At 34.0% G+C, this 17394-nt stretch overlaps 1 protein-coding gene and 2 non-coding genes across 3 annotated transcripts; 1 reads left to right on the top strand and 2 right to left on the bottom strand.

Annotated features, from left to right (window-relative positions):
- Nucleotides 1-3170: 3170 nt before the first annotated feature.
- Nucleotides 3171-7954, top strand: LOC131162095 (pectinesterase 31). Its single transcript, XM_058118251.1, has 6 exons — nucleotides 3171-3659; nucleotides 3820-3924; nucleotides 4217-4294; nucleotides 5009-5196; nucleotides 6613-6786; nucleotides 7446-7954. The coding sequence occupies exons 1-6, from the start codon at nucleotides 3417-3419 to the stop codon at nucleotides 7606-7608; spliced, it is 951 nt and encodes a 316-aa protein (XP_057974234.1). The 5' UTR covers nucleotides 3171-3416; the 3' UTR covers nucleotides 7609-7954.
- Nucleotides 7955-10821: 2867 nt separating this feature from the next.
- TRNAA-UGC (transfer RNA alanine (anticodon UGC)) lies at nucleotides 10822-10894 on the bottom strand. Its single transcript has one exon. It is a non-coding gene; the product is annotated as a tRNA-Ala (tRNA).
- Nucleotides 10895-11020: 126 nt separating this feature from the next.
- TRNAA-UGC (transfer RNA alanine (anticodon UGC)) lies at nucleotides 11021-11093 on the bottom strand. Its single transcript has one exon. It is a non-coding gene; the product is annotated as a tRNA-Ala (tRNA).
- Between the last annotated feature and the right edge of the window lie 6301 nt (nucleotides 11094-17394).

The raw sequence follows: 17394 nt of genomic DNA, 5'->3' as shown, positions 1-17394 counted from the left end.
CTTGTTTTCCATCTACTAGTTTGAAGGGAATTAGGTCACCATCCGTGACAACCTCCCAAGCTCTCCAATTCATAGTTTGAAGACATATTCTCATCCTTTATTTCCAAAATGTATAATTTAAATCACAAAAGATGGGAGGCCTAGTTGAGGATTGTCCTTCTCCAAAGGGAGCTACGCCTAAGTGTGCCATTAAGATCTTTATATAGCTATTGATTAAGATTTGTTATAACCTCGCTCTGATACCAATTGAAAACAAAGGTGTAGTCCCAAGAGGGGGGGTGAATTGGGTTTTAAAATTTCTTTTAAATCTTTTTAATTGATTCTTGACTTCTTTATTTGATTTAGCAATCACACAAGAACTAAATTCTTTTTATACAATTCACAACACAATTAAACAAACAATCAATCAAGCCAAACTTTAAAATCAATCAATCAAATCCACAAAATATTTAATCAAGATGGTTAGTTTGTTTGCAGCCCTGTAGTGAATGAAATTTTGAATCAAGCCTTGCGGTTAATGCAAGCCTTGTGATAATGAATTTGCTTTCTCAAAATGAAGTATTATATAAAATCCAATACTCTTTTCAAAAACTTAGACGCTAAATAAATTTTCAATTAAAGAATCTTTGGGTGTTTCACCAATCAATGTACTCTCTTACGATTTCCGCAAAATATGGATCAAACAACGTACTAATTTTCGGTTTCTGCAATCCCAAAAACAAATTAAATTTAAGTTTATTTAATGTCTAATCCACGTAGTATATATGATTTAAGAATTTGAAACATCCACGCAGTTTATATATGTTGAAAGTAAAGAGAGTAAAGGAAAGAGAGAGTGAGGCCACAGTTTTTACAAGGTTCGGCTTATCCCTAGCCTACATCCTCACCTTTGGCAAACCACCAAAGGATTCCACTATACCAGTTCCTTTCCAGGCGGAACAACACCGTTACACACTCCTTTAGTAGGCTAGAGCCCGCCTCTCCAAGTGATATTCCCTCACTCGGTCACTTCTTCAATTAGACTAGAGCTACACCTCTCTAAGTGATACGCCACGCTTAGCCAATGATCCAAACACCTTGAATTGTCAAAAATATTACAAAAATACAAAAGAGTAGCTGTGTACAAGAACACTCTCAAATAAAGTAGATTAGTACAACTTTAGCGCTATGTACTTCAAGAATTTAAATATCAATATGAAATAAAATTGAAACTTAAGTGTAGAGATCACCAAGGGTTCTTTAGTGATTGAGAAAACTCAGTATGAGAATCGTAAGTTGATGTTTCAGCAGCAATTCAGATGATTTCCCCCAACAAGAGTATGAGCAATAGAAAACTTTGAGAGAGATTGAGAGATTGAATGTAAGTTTGCTGTGTAATTGCTTGGTTATAAATTTCTTGGGATTAAAGTAGTATTTATAGACTTTTTAGGATTAGTTTCCTTATTCCCCAAGTTACTTGGAGTGTCCACTAAGTTTTGTATAAAGTTCATATTTGAAAAACTGATTTTTAGAATTTTCCCGTTGAGGTTTAAAAATTCATATTCTCGTGGAGTCGGTTAACAGGATAGGTGACTGGGTAATCAATTTTCACAGGGTTAGTCAGCTGGACAGGCGATTGAGGCCTCTTTGTTTGCCAGATATTAATTTCATTAAAACATCAGTCGACTCACTCAACCACATTCAAAAATGTCAGTTGGCTGGACATTGTCAGTTGGCTGAGTAAGGTTAGTTCTTTTGGTCAGTCGACTGGGTAGTTTATTTAACCGTTGTATTCCTGTCAGTTGGCTGAGCAAACCCAGTGTAACCTGGTCAGTCGGCTGACCAGTTCACTTTTCTGGTTTTTCTTTTTAGTTTTCAAAATTAGTTTTGCTCTCTTACTTTGATCTTTCATAAAATACTTTCGGGTTGTTAAAATAGGTTTCTAAGTCCATAAATATCCCCTAAAGAGCTTCAATAATATTTCAAAAAATATTTAAAATATGAAACACTTACATAAAGACTTCTAGGACTTTGAACATTCTTGGTGCTTAAGTCTTTATGCTTGTCTTTTCTTCGAACTCTCCTGCTTTTGTTTTCTTTAGCCTCTTTTGTTTTTCTTCAAGCTTTGATACACTTTTAAACTTTCCCTCATATTCTTTAACTTTTAAAATATCATCTTGAAATTCATGCTTTAAGTTTCGTACGATCATCCTTCTTTGAAGTATAAGCTTGCATTTTCATGCTTGATCCCTGTGAGTCCTGAAATATCATTACTCAACAAATATGTTAAATTTCACTTGTTTGTTAGCATCAAAATAGGATGTTAAGCCTTGTAAGGTCAACATAGGTGAATTGAATACATTATAATTTTGAATATGCTATGTTATTATGAAAAGTACGTGTATGTGGATTTTGTGGTATGATTGATGTTGAATGTGTGTTAGTACATGTATGTGAATTAAGATGCGTAAACAAATTATGACGAGTAAAACTCTCTGTCCGAGGGCTTACTGAGTAAGATGAGTGTCCTGATAAGTATCAGTTGTAGTCTCACTCAACTATAAGGGTAAAGTTATAAACGGTATTAAAGTAAAGAGGCGTTACATGTATGAGCGTGTAATCTCCCCTATCTTCGGAAATTCTTGCTTATAAATGTTTATGTGTGTGTGTGAGTACAGTTTGCATGTGTTTTCTCAGTTGATATTGATTAACAAACAACTATATTTTGTATACAGTTGATATTGATTAACAAACAACTATATTTTGTATACACTAAAACTCATTTGCCATACATTGATATAATTTATTCCATCTTTACTAAGAAGTGTTTCATCCTAGCAAATTATTAACTTTTCAAGTCCCTCAAGTGATCGAGCTTAGTAAGCTCCAAGGCAGGGTTAGTTTTTGTCACTATGAGCAGTCGTAGGAACTGAAATATATAAATTTATGTTTAATTTTCGGTTATATAATATGAGGTGAATGAATACACTTTTTGGATGTATAGAACAGAACTCTGATATTTTATTTGAAGTAGTTTAATTATTTTTCGTTACGTGTATGAAATTTATAGTATTCGAGACGGATGAATGGTCCTATAATATTCCGAGCCTCACTTGGTGGATTAGAGGCATTACACCTTCTACTTTTCCTCATCGTAACTAAGCTACTCTTTCTCACAAGTGCGTCTATCTTGCACTATGTCTATGCTAATTAAAGAATTTCTTAGTTTACACTTAAAAATTAGAAGCTGCAGAGAAGATTTGATTCCTAATCATAAACCGCGTGAAGTTTGAAAATGAGGGAAGCATAGTGGCGAAGCAGTGGAGAATCAGAATCGCTCTTTTCAATAGCAGACTCCACCGACTCTTAACACAGCTCAAGCAATAGAGAGCGAAAGAGGCGATCAGAGAGAGGGAGAGAGAGCGAGGGAGAGGGAGATGGCAGGGCGGGTGATTCGGGTGGCACAGGATGGATGCGGCGACTATCGAACGGTGCAGGAGGCCATAGACGCAGTGCCACTCAACAACGCAACCCGGACGGTGATCCAAGTCTCGCCGGGAATCTATCGGCAGCCGGTGTACGTTCCCAAGACCAAGAATTTTATCACCCTCGCCGGCCTACACCCCGAGGACACCGTCCTCACCTGGAACAACACCGCCACCAAGATCGACCACCACCAGGTAACACGTCCCCACCACACCTGCTACCCGTCTCGTTTTGGGACTCTTCGGCAACTGCAACTGCAACTATAAGTGTTCTGCTTTAGGGTTTTTTTTTTTTTTAAATGTTTTTTCCTGTGTGAATGTGGCTGTGTTTGATTGGGTTTCTTGAAGTTTTCAGACATCTCAGGTGATTGGGACTGGTACATTCGCATGTGGAAGCGCTATTGTTGAAGGCGCCGACTTTGTAGCCGAGAATATCACTTTTGAGAACTATTCTCCTGAGGTAATGCGGCTCAACTCTGAATTTGACATTCTCAAATTTTCGTTTGGTTATTCATTTGTTGTCTGCAATTTTTTTTTTTTGTTGATCTTTAGAGTAATGTGTATCTTAAAAATTGTAGTTTGGGGTTTTTAGATTTACTGAAAAAATCCTGCTTTGATTTTTTTTTTCTTTGCTGTCTGAAAAAATAAAATAAAAATTAACCAGTGATTGCGTGTGTCATGTGTCTGATTTGTTTTTTTAAAGGTTCCCTTCAAATTGTAATACTTTTCTTAACTGCAATCATTGTTTTCAGGGATCAGGCCAAGCCGTGGCACTTAGAGTCACAGCTGATCGCTGTGCCTTCTACAATTGCAGGTTTCTTGGGTGGCAGGTACAATAATTATCTCGTCCATTTGTTGCTTAGCAAAAGATAGATCTCAAATCTTTTTGTTTGGTGGGTTCGAGACCTTTTGTTTTGTTTAGGTTTGTTTTGTTTTGTTCAGTGAAGAATAACACTCACTATAAGGATTGCTGGAAAGAGCAATCAGAAGCACATTAACTGTTCAGCTAAAAGCTTTACAACAAAATGACAAGCAAATTAAGCTGGGGAAAAAAAAAATGTGTCAAACATTATCCTAAACATTTAGTTAGTAGGAGGCTAGCGGCTGGTTGGGAAAGTTTACTGAGCTTTAACAGAGAAGCGTGGACTTAAATTTTTTAAGCTATATAGTTCGTTATTAAGTTTGAGGATTTAAAGGGTAGTTCATAGTCCACTGAATATCCTATTCATTTAAATTTAAATGAATGGGTGTTGAGCGCCTAATTACTTGAAGAAACTAGCAATATATTCTTATGATGTACTTTTTGGAACAAGGAAATCTCTTGAATGATTTATCATGTACTTTCTGTAATTAGGCAATACTTGGAATTAACTAGGGGTCACGGAACCAAATGTCATGCAGCTTATGCTCATGCCAGTTTGATTGTTCAGCAAGAAATATATGTGTTCTCTTTACATTTCCCAACGTCCTGTGTTTGACTTAATTCTTTTAGTTTTTCCTTTGGGCTTCATGATTCTTTGTCTGACTTCTGTTTCGTTATGCAGGATACTCTCTATTTACATTACGGAAAACAGTATTTAAAAGATTGCTATATTGAGGGCAGCGTGGATTTCATATTTGGGAACAGCACTGTTCTGTTGGAGCATTGCCATATCCACTGTAAATCAGCAGGGTTTATAACTGCCCAAAGCAGGAAATCTTCTGAGGATACTACCGGCTATGTGTTCTTTAGGTATGCAGCTACATTGCTTTTTGCACTTAAACATGTAGATAATATACGTACATATAATTATGATCTGTGCTTTTGCATTTGTTGACAATGCCAAATAATAAAATTCATGCTCGTCACTGCTTAAGGATTAACTAGATTTAACTAGCTCTTGCAATGGGAGACTCGAATTGCATTTCCTTTTAGTATCAGGTTTACTTGTAAGTTAGTGTACATGAAACTCTTCTAATCTGGGTTGGTAGGGGAAGCTGAACTAGAAACATCTTTCTTTCTTTCTCCTGTCCACATATCATTTCATTAAATTAGAAATGATAATCGTCTTCTTTAATGCTGACACTTGCTTGATTGCTTAATCACTGAACAGATGCAGCCTCAGAAACTTTTTTCTTCCACATCCTCTGCTTGTTTTGTTTTGTTTTTTTTACTGTCCTCTTTTTATTTTTTCTGAGTCTGTCATTTACTTTTGCTAAATTGTTGTTTTTATTTTCTCCATCATATACATATTATTGTTTGTGGTTGTCATACCTGTCTGCTCCACTTCATCTGGGGTGGTCAATAAAAGTATCCTGCAGTTATACGTGGTACAAGATGAGAGTCTATAGATTGAATAAATTGATCTTAAGATTAATAATAATAATAATCATCATCATAATAATAAATGAATAATTCTCAACAAATCTTTCTGTATCTTGCAGTTAACCATGCAGATGACTTATCTAAGGCAAAAAAGAAATTTATTTTGGGGGGGAACCAGTGCTTCATTTTTGACTAACATGTTTTGATGTATTTGGTGCCTTGCTTTTTCTTCTTTGTGTACATTTGCACTGTAGGATTACACTGTGCTCAGCCCTACTTTTACTTGTTTATCAATGGAATTGTTTGATGCTTTCTTTGGCTACACAATGCTAAATCCTTTGTTTATCAATACAGCCAATGCATTCTTTGAGGTTTTATTTTTAAGCTATTCATGTTTAGAAAAAGAAAAAAAATTATTGCAGACATTTCTGACTGAGTTGACGTCACGTTTGGTTTTCCAAATGGAATGTCGGATAGGAATGGAATGAAATGAAAACCTGAATGGAAAAAAATGAAGAAATCAAGTGACAAATTCAAGTCCATTCTGCCAGATACTATTTGATTGTTATTTACCAAACATGCAATGAATGAAATAATTTTTGTGGAATGCAAGAATATTGCATACTTTTTGATTCTTATCTACCAAACATGCATTGAATCGAATAATTTTTGTAAAATGCAAGAATATTGCATCACTCTCACTAGATGTTTTTGTTCGAAAAGATCATCATATCTTAGGAGTGTCTTGTTTGTGTAGTTGAATTTTTTCCTCTCACTTTTGAATCATCTGAAGTCAGTTGCTTCTGTGGTTTCTCTCTTGAATGATTTGTGGCTCTGCTACAGATGTGTGATCACTGGGAATGGAGGGACTTCATACATGCATCTTGGACGCCCTTGGGGGCCTTTTGGAAGGGTGGTCTTTGCACACACATTTATGGATGTATGCATCAAGAGTGAAGGCTGGAACAACTGGGGCAAAACAGAGAATGAGAGAACTGCTTGCTTTTATGAGTACAGGTACTTGTGTTCTTTTCTACCTCTTCAGAGTCTTGAAAATTTATATAGCCTTGAGTTTGACATTTATGTATATGAATTTATGCATGTTCAAGAGCACTACTCAGTTATTCAAAAAGAACAGGGTCCAATTTTGGTTCCAAGAGACTACAAGTAGTTTGAAATTATCCAGTGTTATTAAATTATTTAATTGGAAGGTGGCAATTAGTTTCCTCCTGCCTGTTAACAGTTGTGTCAACTTTGGGTGTACGACTCAAAATGCTTACAAACTAATGTGTTCCTAAGGTGGGTCACGTTGTGTAATTTTCATGGACAGTTTGATGTTGTGTTGGATTTGGGTTTCTCCCAGTAATTTCATATTGTGAGTGCTCGTCTTATCGTGTTATGTGTAATTGCCACCGTTATTTCTTCCTCAAAGAAGAAAAGAAATGTGATAGATAAGATAGAAAAAAACTCAAAATTTTTTTTCTTTTATTTTTCTTTTTAATTTCCACCCCCACATTGGAAGGAGTAATTATATGTGGGCATAAATTGTTCTTCGAAATTTTCTTTTGCATGTGTAACCAGTATTTTTTTTTTATAAATCTTTTACCATGTTTCCCATTTGTTTACACTGTTCACTTTGGTTTACTAGCATTTTTTTGGTTGTTTCAATGAAACAGGTGTTTTGGACCGGGTAGTTGTCCATCAAAACGGGTAACATGGGCTAGAGAATTGGCAGCTGAAGAAGCCAAATATTTTCTCATGCATAATTTCATTGATCCAGATCCAGTACGGCCCTGGTTGGCCCAAAGAATGGCATTGAAGATACCCTATTCTGCTTAGAAAACATTATTTACATTCACTGCCAAAAGATCTCAGGAAACAATCAGAGAGCCAATATGTAGAATCAATAAAAATCTGCAAGATGGCTATTTTGATATCTGTTCCGTTGAGGTACAAGACCATTGTGGCTGCCTATGCATGATCTTCTTGAAGGTTGCAGATGTATGACATGGATTCCGATGTACTTTGCTCAGGTGTATACTGTCATTCAAACATAATATTAATTTGGTTGATTTAGATTAAGATCCTCATTTCGTAATAATGTATCGAAAACAGTACTTTAGTTTTAAGCAATGTAAGAGTTGTTATTTTGTAGGAATAAAATGGTTTGTCTGTTATAAATTTAGAACAATGGCTACTGTCATCGCCTCTGCGATGGTTGTTATGAGAGGCATGGAGCTACAATTGGATCTAATAACCTTGTCAAGAGCTTGCAGTGATTGAAAAGACTTGTTAGCTCCACTGTATTAGAAAAATTGTTACTGCAAAGGAAGAATAAAACTGCTTACATGGTACCAAGTGGGCGTTCTCGGCCCAGTCAGTTTGCTAAATTTAAGATGTCCTTTGGAAGAATGAGATGCCCATCTCATTTTGGGTTTGGCTTATAGAAATTTTAGGGAATTGAGTATTATCACCATGTCATTTTTTTTTTAAACCTCAGAACAGGTATGAGAATGGAATGTTGTGGAATTTTTTTTGGAAATTGCGAAGGGGATTTCACGAACGAAATGCCACCGAAGGGGTGAAATATAGACAATTGGGGCTTATAGTGTTGGAGCTAGTTGTTTGATGGGCGCCATGGTTGTCTGTTTGGGCACCATTTTGTCTGTCTATCATTTGAGAGAACAATTGTGTGGAGAGTGGCCAAATGATTTGAACCTTGCTCTGGCCCTAAGTATTCCACATGGGACAACTATTTTGATTTCCCTTTCACCTTATTCTTTGAAATCGATCTTCAAATTAGGTCAAAATGATCCATCCCATCCATTTCTCATCATACATATATTCCACAAACAACACTAATTAACCACAATTTCATATATGGATTTGTGCAGTGAAATAGTTGTTGGGTTCAATTTGGTTTTTCTCCAGTTGAACTTCAATTGATAATGTATTTTGACTAGATGAGAAAATAGATCACATTGCTAGCTTTAGTTTGCAATTTGATATGGCTCTTAAAATATTTTTCCTATCAAAATTTTAAGTTGAACTATAAAGTGTTAAGGTGATGACATACATTTAGTGTATACTCTTGGTAGAATTTGGAAGGGAGTACACCAGATCAAAAAATAAAATAAAATAATGGTGTACTTCTTTTCAAATTTTACCAAGAGATAACATGACTTAGAAGTTTCAAATTCCAAACCAAAAAGCACCATATTAGCAAAAGACAAAAACCTAGCCACCCATTGCTTTGCCTCCCCTCCCTAAAGATTGAGAAGGACAACCCCTTCATCTAGATTTTGTAACACACTAATAATACTTTAATACACACAATTGAGGGAGAGGCATGCTTTGCTATGCTCCTAATGATATCGATCTCATGTTATTTTAATGTATTACACATTGGCATGTCATTTTGGGACTCATGATCATTGTAAGTAATTTTTCTTTCTTCGACTATATCTCTCTCCCTAGTCGATTTTGTTTTCTTTTAAGGGAGAAATTATTACGTAGATTAAATCTACAACATCATCCAGAGACTAAAGCACTAAAAAAATTGATATTTTAGTTATTAATTAATGTCAATAGAAGGCCACAAATTATGCTTTTTTAATAACTATTAATCTAGACTGCATATACTTTCATAAATATGAGAGTAGATTTAGTTTACCATGTATAACTTCCTAAATCACTTTATGTAAATTAGTTAACTTACCATAATATAACTTCTTAAGATCACTCTGTGTAATTAACATGACCAGATTTAAGTTTCCTTGTATAACAGACAATCTTGCCTGTATAATGAAAGTCATTCTCAAAAGAGAGGACGATTCAAACCATTATGTTAATTAAGCGTCATTTTTTCTTTTAATCATTTGGAAGCCGTGCTAGGGTTTGAGCTACAAAATAAGAAACAACTCATTTCCCATCCAGTGTACTTTACCACTTTCTGTAAGATTCGAATCTAAAACCTTTAAGTGAAAGTCTCAATTTTAGTCACTGATATGTCTTTAGGGGTAAATTGGGTTAGGTTTAATTTTAACATAGATATAATAGAAAAATTATCCACACTATAGTTACACACACTCTTGTTTTTATTTTTTGGTTTGGAGCGTAGAGGGTTAAGAAGAGAGACGACTTACTTTTTGTCAAATAAATTGAATTCTCCATCAAATCTAAGTAAGTTTCTCCTCTCTAAAACTTTAGTTTTTTTTTTTCCCCATAAAATATATATTCCATTTATTTCTATTTTTCCTCAACTATGGTTGTTTGGAGGGAAAAAAAATTAATGCACTAATATTTAGTGATTTGCACATGTGACCTAATAAATGAATTTCATATTTTAAGTGGTTTGATTTACAGGTAGTGTGGTAGTCAAAATCTATCCAAGAGTTAGAAGAAAAGATTAATCTTACATTTGGTTCACAGAATGTTTATTCTTATGAATAGATCAAATATAATAGGTTAATTAAAATTAGTAATATAAAATATTTTTGTTGTTTCGATAAAATAAATAATAATATAAAATTTTTATGAGTCCACAAAAAATAATAGATAAATGGCAACCATTTCCCAATTTTACCATGGAGATGTCTATTCATTTTTTATTATATGTTGAATGCGACGACAAGGAACATATAAGAAATAATAATTATCTACTATTTTTCTTAGTATTTGATTATCAAAAATAAAAAAAAATAAAAAATATACAATAAATTTTTAGCTCTACTCATTATTAGCAATTAACTTTTTAAAAAATTAATTAAATTATAGCAAAATTTTAATATATAAAAATATGAGAACAAGAAATTAAATTTTATTTTCCTCTTTCAGCCACAAAAAATGCATACCAAAATTTTAACATACAAAAATATTTGGAAAAAAAGAAATAAAATTTTCCTTTTCTTTCCTATTCCACCCCCCCAACCCCCCCCCCCCCCCCCCCCCGCGGCCACCCTCCCCCACTCTCTGCCAAAACGGGGAAAAAAAATTCTTTTAGAAGTCTTTCATACCATCTGAAGCGGGGGATCGAACCCCGTGCCTCTCGCATGCAGATGCGGGGGATCGAACCCCGTGCCTCTCGCATGCAAAGCGAGCGCTCTAACATTTGAGCTACATCCCCATTTGAGCAATGACGGTCAGATTTATCTATTATAAAATGCAAACATAGCTACTCCATTTTTCCCCCAAAAGCCATCCTGGATTCGAAGAAGAGGAAAAATAAACAGGGCTAAAAGGGGCGCCAGGTTGGAGATGCGGGGGATCGAACCCCGTGCCTCTCGCATGCAAAGCGAGCGCTCTACCATTTGAGCTACATCCCCTTCTTTTTGGAGTCTCAAAATTAACTAATTTAACTTCTCTTAACTGTATTTTGCCTTGTTTAATATTTTAATTGGATTTTTAGAAACAGTAGCGCACTGACTAGGAAATGCTTAACCTATATATATATATACATTTATTAAAAAGTCGGCTAAACTCTTTCCATATGTTCTTAAAATTGAAAGTCTAAATAAAATCTATTATCTTTTTATATAAGTTTGAGGTTACTCGTGCAAAATGGATTTATTTTTATTCAACTTTTTTTTAAACAGCATCATTATTTTCTCCCTTTTTAACATCTGTAAATAAAATGTTCAAAAAATTTTCTAAATAATTTTCTAATGTTTCTATACAAATGTTAAAATTTTTAAAATAATGTAATATTCTTGTAATTCTTTAAAAAGTAAGCATGAAAAAGGAAAATTAATTTTGACAGGTCCTTTAAACTCTCTCTCTCTCTCTCTCTTCCTACTTTTTAAACCCTGTCGCTTATAGCGCACATCCGCGATTTACCTTTTACATGTTGATTGAGGGCACAACTGGTGTAGGCGTGGATTAATCTGACGCATAAACCCAGAAAATCCAACGTATCTAAAAAAAAAATGAAGCCCCTTAAAAGGTAAAATATATTATATAAGAGAATAGAGTATTGATTTTAATTTACTATTATTTAATTATTTTTAAATAATTCTTTTTATGGAGAGTTTTATTCTTGTTGGTCTCTACTACCTTAAACCATTGCTTGATCACAACTCCAGCGCACATTTTCAATGAACCAAAAAAAAAAGGAAAAAAAAGAAGAAGAAAAGAAACATGAGCCGATCACCAATTTTTTTGTTTTCTGAATTTTATGTCAACCTTTGAGCAAACAAATTTAAAAGAAAAATATCATTTTTTATTTGTTTTAAATCACTTTTTCTTTCTTTTATTATTTAATTTAATTTTCATTAAAAATTATGTAAAAAGTGAATGATTTAATTCATAAAAATTAATTTTAGATATTAAAATAGAAATCCCGTTGCCAAAATAATTGAAAAGAAAACTATAAAATCTAATTTTCAAAAATATTTGAAAACTGTTGGTTTTTTTGTTATCCCACATTGGTGGGAAAGTTGTTTTGAAGTATTTTGTTTGTCTTACATTGGTAAGAAATGTTTTTTGGATTTGAGGTTGAAGTTATATAAAGAGTTTGTTAACTTTTTAAGTCTAATTCCTATTTTGATTATGATAAATAATAGTATCTCATCTGTGTGTTAAGTGTATTAATATGTTCATTTTTCTAAGCATGGGTAACATATTGGAAATGGAATCCTTGAAAGTACTCAAACGAACATACCTTGGCATATTCCATGGGGATTCAAAGGAGCAAAAGCATGAGTATTTTATTTATTTATTTCTAAGTTGTAATAATTAATTAGGTTTAATTATGCATGCATCTCATGATTTTTATTTGAAGCTCTCACAAAATGATCAAAACATTAGATTGACCTTAGGGGCCTAAATTTTCATGAAAACATTTTTTCCAAAACAATTTCTTTAAAAAAAAAACCCCTTCATATTTCTTCCACCGCATTGATGAATACTTTTCTCTATCAAACACTTCTTATCTTAAAAAGTGCCCAACATGAAAGTCGTGGTATTTTATCTTAACTTTCTGTTGATATTAAGAATGTTAAATTTGGAATGCTATAGAAAAAGTTATGTGCAAAATACTGAAAGGTGTCCATGCAAAAAACTCAGGTCACTCATCTACGAGTGCATGGACTAGTCGATGAGTCCAACAGGCAAAATTATTTTAACGGGCGAAAAACGGTTAGTTTACTAAATTAAATATCTTTTCTTCCCCCCAATGGCTATATAATGGCTACAAACCCTTTTTGCCTATAAATACATGTCTAAACACTTGTAAAATGTTAGAAAAACTCTTGGGAAACATACTTGCATATTCTTTGATTCCCATTCATTTTTTTATACTCAGTTTTGAAGTTTAAATTCTTACTTCTCCTACACTTTCTTTTTAAAAATCTTTTTTGGGGAAATTATCTTGGGATTATACTTGCAAGACTTGAGCATATTTCATATCCATATATTTTGCTTGAAAAACCTATTTTTTCTTAAAAAGTTAATCTTGAAGAAATTTTATATATATTTCTCCTACTCTTCTTATTGAAAATCTTCTTGGAGAAAATATTTTTGAGTTATCTTTGAAATCCTTGAGCAACATATTCACTTATATATATATTCTTACTTGAAAGGCTACTCACATTTGATTTACCAAGGTCATTTGAGAAAAATCATTTTTCATACTCTCACTCATTACTTGCATAATATTTTTGAGAGGAAAATTATTTACTCTACCAAGCTTCACTTGAAAATTATTTGAGAGTGCATATTAGATTTCTATTGTACAAATCAGCTTGTTGAGAAGCATTTCATTGTACAAAAATTTCATTATCATTGTGTTTTATGGTTCGAGTTGTGAATCAGGTTAGACGTGGGGTATCGTTTGGATAGGCAGCTGCGCCTAGGAGTAGTAGATGTAAAGGGAAGCTTCGCCCTGTGAAGAGGTGGATGTAAAGGGAAGCTTCGCGCCTGAGAACATAGGTAATTCTGTACCAAATCTCGTAAAATTATTGTGTTGTTCTTTATTACTGTAGAGACCCGAAAAATATAAATAACAAGAAAAGAAAAAAAAAAAAAAAATTTGGTTTGGTATAGACCAAATCGTTGACGGTTTGGTGGGAGCCTAGAAAATAGTTGACGGTTTTGAGTAACCGAAATTAGGTAAGGGTAAAATGGTGAAAATGTGTTTGGTTAAATAACAAACCGTCAGCGGTTTTGTTGCAGGATAGAGGACTATATAAGGCATGTACGTCTTTTTTTTGGGATAAAAATCAACCTTTCCCTCTCTCTCTCTATAGGGCTACGACCGTTAGCCTCTCTCTTTTCGATTTCTCTCTTGAATTAAGCTTGAATCAGTTGAAAAATACCATTTCAAGATCCCAACGACGATTTTTCGTCGTTTGATTGGAGCAATTTTGTGTTTTGGAGTTTCTAGGAACCACTCCAAAGTTGAGGTAAGGATGATAACTGTGTTATCTGCTTAGAATCTAACTGATTAAATGGAGTGTATGGGCTTAGCAATTTTGTGTTTTGTACCGCTTTGATTAGTACTGAATGCAAAAAGAAGGATTAGAGGGTTCATAAGGAAACAATAGAAACACTAACAATAAGAGGACGTTCTCATAGTCGTAAACTTGGAAGGAGGCGTAAATCTCATAGGAGACTTGCTAAAGATGAATGTGTCTTTTGTCATGAGAAAGGGCATTGGAAGAAAGATTGCCCTAAATTGCAGTAGAAGAATAAAGACAAAGCATATTCTAATGCCAATATAACTGAGCATGATGGAAGTGAGTCAGATTTTTCTCTTGTTGGAACATATTCGTCACATTATTTTGGTGAGTGGATTTTGGATTTTTGTTGTTCCTATCGCATGTGTCCCAATAGGGAATGATTTTCTAATTTTGAAGAATTAGATAGTGGGGTTGTTTTTGTGAGAAATGATAATACATGTAAAACAACTGGAATATGATTAATACAATTGAAATGTCAAGATGGAACTATTAAAACCTTGACTAATGTTAGGTATGTTCCAAACCTAAAGGAAAATATGATTTCATTGGGTGCCTTAGAATCTAAAGGGTTCACTATCACTTTGTAAGATGGAACCTTAAAGATTAAATTAGGTGTGCTGATGGTGATGAAAGGAATAGGGAAAAATAACTTGTATTATTTACAAAGTAGTACAGTTATTGGCTCAGCAACTATTATTTCTGAGAAAAATGCATGTTCAGATACAACTAGGTTATGACATATGCGATTGACACATGCAGGAGAAAAATATTTGCAAACATTGGCTAAGCGAGGCTTGTTGAAGGGTGCAAAGGTATGCAAACTTGAATTTTGTGAGCATTGTATTATGGAAAAATCGACTAGAGTGAAATTTGGCACTGCAATCCACAAGACTGAAGGTATTTTGGACTAAATCCACACAAATGTATGGGGACCTACTAAAACTGCTTCATTGGGTGGTATGTATTATTTTGTCACTTTTGTTGATGATTTTTCCAGAAGAGTTTGGGTGTATTCTATGAAGCATAAAAATGAAGTGTGACATTTTTCTTAAGCGGAAAAAATTAGTTGAAACTCAAACTGATAGAAAGATTAAACAGCTCAGATCAGATAATGGTGGTGAATACACAAGTGACCCATTTATGAAGGTATGTTAGGATAGAGGTATTGCTCGACATTTCACAGTTAGAGATACACCACAATAGAATGGGGTGATAAAGCGCATGAATCAAACTTTGTTTGAGAAAGTTCGATGTATGTTGTCTAATGCTGGGTTGGAAAAAAGGTTTCGGGTTAAGGCTGTTAGATATGCGTGTCATCTCATCAACTGTCTACCGTCATCTGCAATAGGGGGAAAAACACCCAATGAGGTATGGTCTGGAAAGCTTGCTAGTGATTATGATTCTTTACATGTATTTGGTATTATGACTTATTATCATGTTAGAGAATCTAAGTTGGATCCAAAAACCAAGAAAGCAATATTATTGGGGATTATTACAGGAGTCAAATGATACCATCTTTGGTGTCTAGAGACGAGAAAAATGATTTTAAGCAAGGATGTGACTTTTGATGAACTTGCGATGATGAAGAAAACAATATGCAAGCAGTCACCAATTGAATAAAAGACCAGTGATACTCAACAACGGGTGGAGGTTGAGACAATTTTGGGAAATCCAGTGAGAAATGAGACTACACGATGTAACTCTCCAGTTACGGTAGGGAATTATGTACAAGAAGAGGATATTTCAATCCGAGAATCTTCACAACAATAAGAATCAATTGTTTCTTTAAGGCCAAGACAAGAAATTCGAAAACCTGCTCGGTATATTGATATGGTGGCCTATGCACTTCCAGTTGTAGATGATGATGTTCCTTACACTTTCGAACAAGAAATGAGGAACTTTGAATTTGGCAAGTGGAAAAGAGCAGTGAATTAAGAAATGTCGTCTCTTCATGAGAATCAGACTTAGGAGCTAGCCCAGCTACCCAAGGGTAAGAAAGCAATTGGTTGCAAATGGGTTTATGTAAATAAAGAAGGATTTTCAGATGCAAATAATGTTCGCTTCAAAGTTAGCTTGGTAGCTAAGGGCCACGCACATAAGGAAGGTATTGATTATTATGAAGTATTTTCTTCAGTTGTTAAACATTATTTTATTCGAATTTGGTTGGCTTTGGTAGCACAATTTGATCTAAAACTAGTTTTGCTCAATGTAAAAACAACATTTTTACATGTTGATTTGGAAGAGGAAATCTATATGATTCAGCTAGATGGATTTCAAGTTTGTAGAAAAGAAAATTGGGTATGTAAACTGGGTAAATTGTTGTATGGTTTAAAACAGTTCCCAAGATAGTGGTATAAACAATTTCATCAGTTTATGATGAGTCACAAGTACATTAGAAATAAACATGATCATTGTATTTATTTTCGCAGACTGCAAAATGGATATTTTATATATTTACTCTTGTATGTTGATGATTTGTTAAGGTTCAAAAAATGGAGAAGAAATCAACAAAATGAAAAATCAGTTAAATCAAGAGTTTGAGATGAAAAATCTTGATGAAGCAAGGAAGATACTTGACATGGAGATATGCAGAGACAGAATGAGAGGAAGAGTCAGTTTGACTCAAAAACAGTATTTAAGGAAAGTAGTTCAAAGTTTTGGCCTGTCTGAGCAGTCAAAATCAGTTAGCACTCTTGCTCCTCACTTCAAACTTAGTGCAACTTTATCTCCTAAATTAGATGAGAAGCATAAGTATATGTCACATGTTCCTTATGCAAGTGTTGTTGGTAGTCTAATGTATGCAATGGTTTGTATAAGACCTGATATTTCTTAAGCAATTAGTATGATGAGCAGGTATATGCATGATCCAGGTAAAGGACATTGACAAGCTATGAAATAGATTTTACGATACATTATGAGTACTATTGATGTTAGTATAGTATTTCAGAAAAATAATACTATTGATCAGCGTGTTGTTGAATATGTGGATTATGATTTTGCAAATGATTTGGATAAGCGTTGATAAACTATTGGATATGTTTTTACATTTGCTAATGGTCCAGTGAGTTGGAGCTTTACTTTACAGTCTACCATTGCTTTGTCCACAACAGAAGTAAAGTATATAATAGCTGCAAAGGTTGTTAAGGAAGCTATTTGTTTGGAGGATTTA

Source organism: Malania oleifera, chromosome 1, assembly GCF_029873635.1.
Source record: "Malania oleifera isolate guangnan ecotype guangnan chromosome 1, ASM2987363v1, whole genome shotgun sequence".
Classification (NCBI taxonomy): Eukaryota; Viridiplantae; Streptophyta; class Magnoliopsida; order Santalales; family Ximeniaceae; genus Malania; species Malania oleifera.
Note: the sequence above shows the minus strand (reverse complement) of the source record. Positions and strands in the feature narration are given on the sequence as shown.

Bases quoted from the DNA above. Each gene is read 5' to 3' on its own strand.
- LOC131162095 (XM_058118251.1), top strand. From the start codon at position 3,417: ATGGCAGGGCGGGTGATTCGGGTGGCACAGGATGGATGCGGCGACTAT. The intron at 5,197-6,612 runs GTATGCAGCTAC...GCTCTGCTACAG, and splicing joins ACCGGCTATGTGTTCTTTAG to ATGTGTGATCACTGGGAATG. The intron at 6,787-7,445 runs GTACTTGTGTTC...TCAATGAAACAG, and splicing joins GCTTGCTTTTATGAGTACAG to GTGTTTTGGACCGGGTAGTT.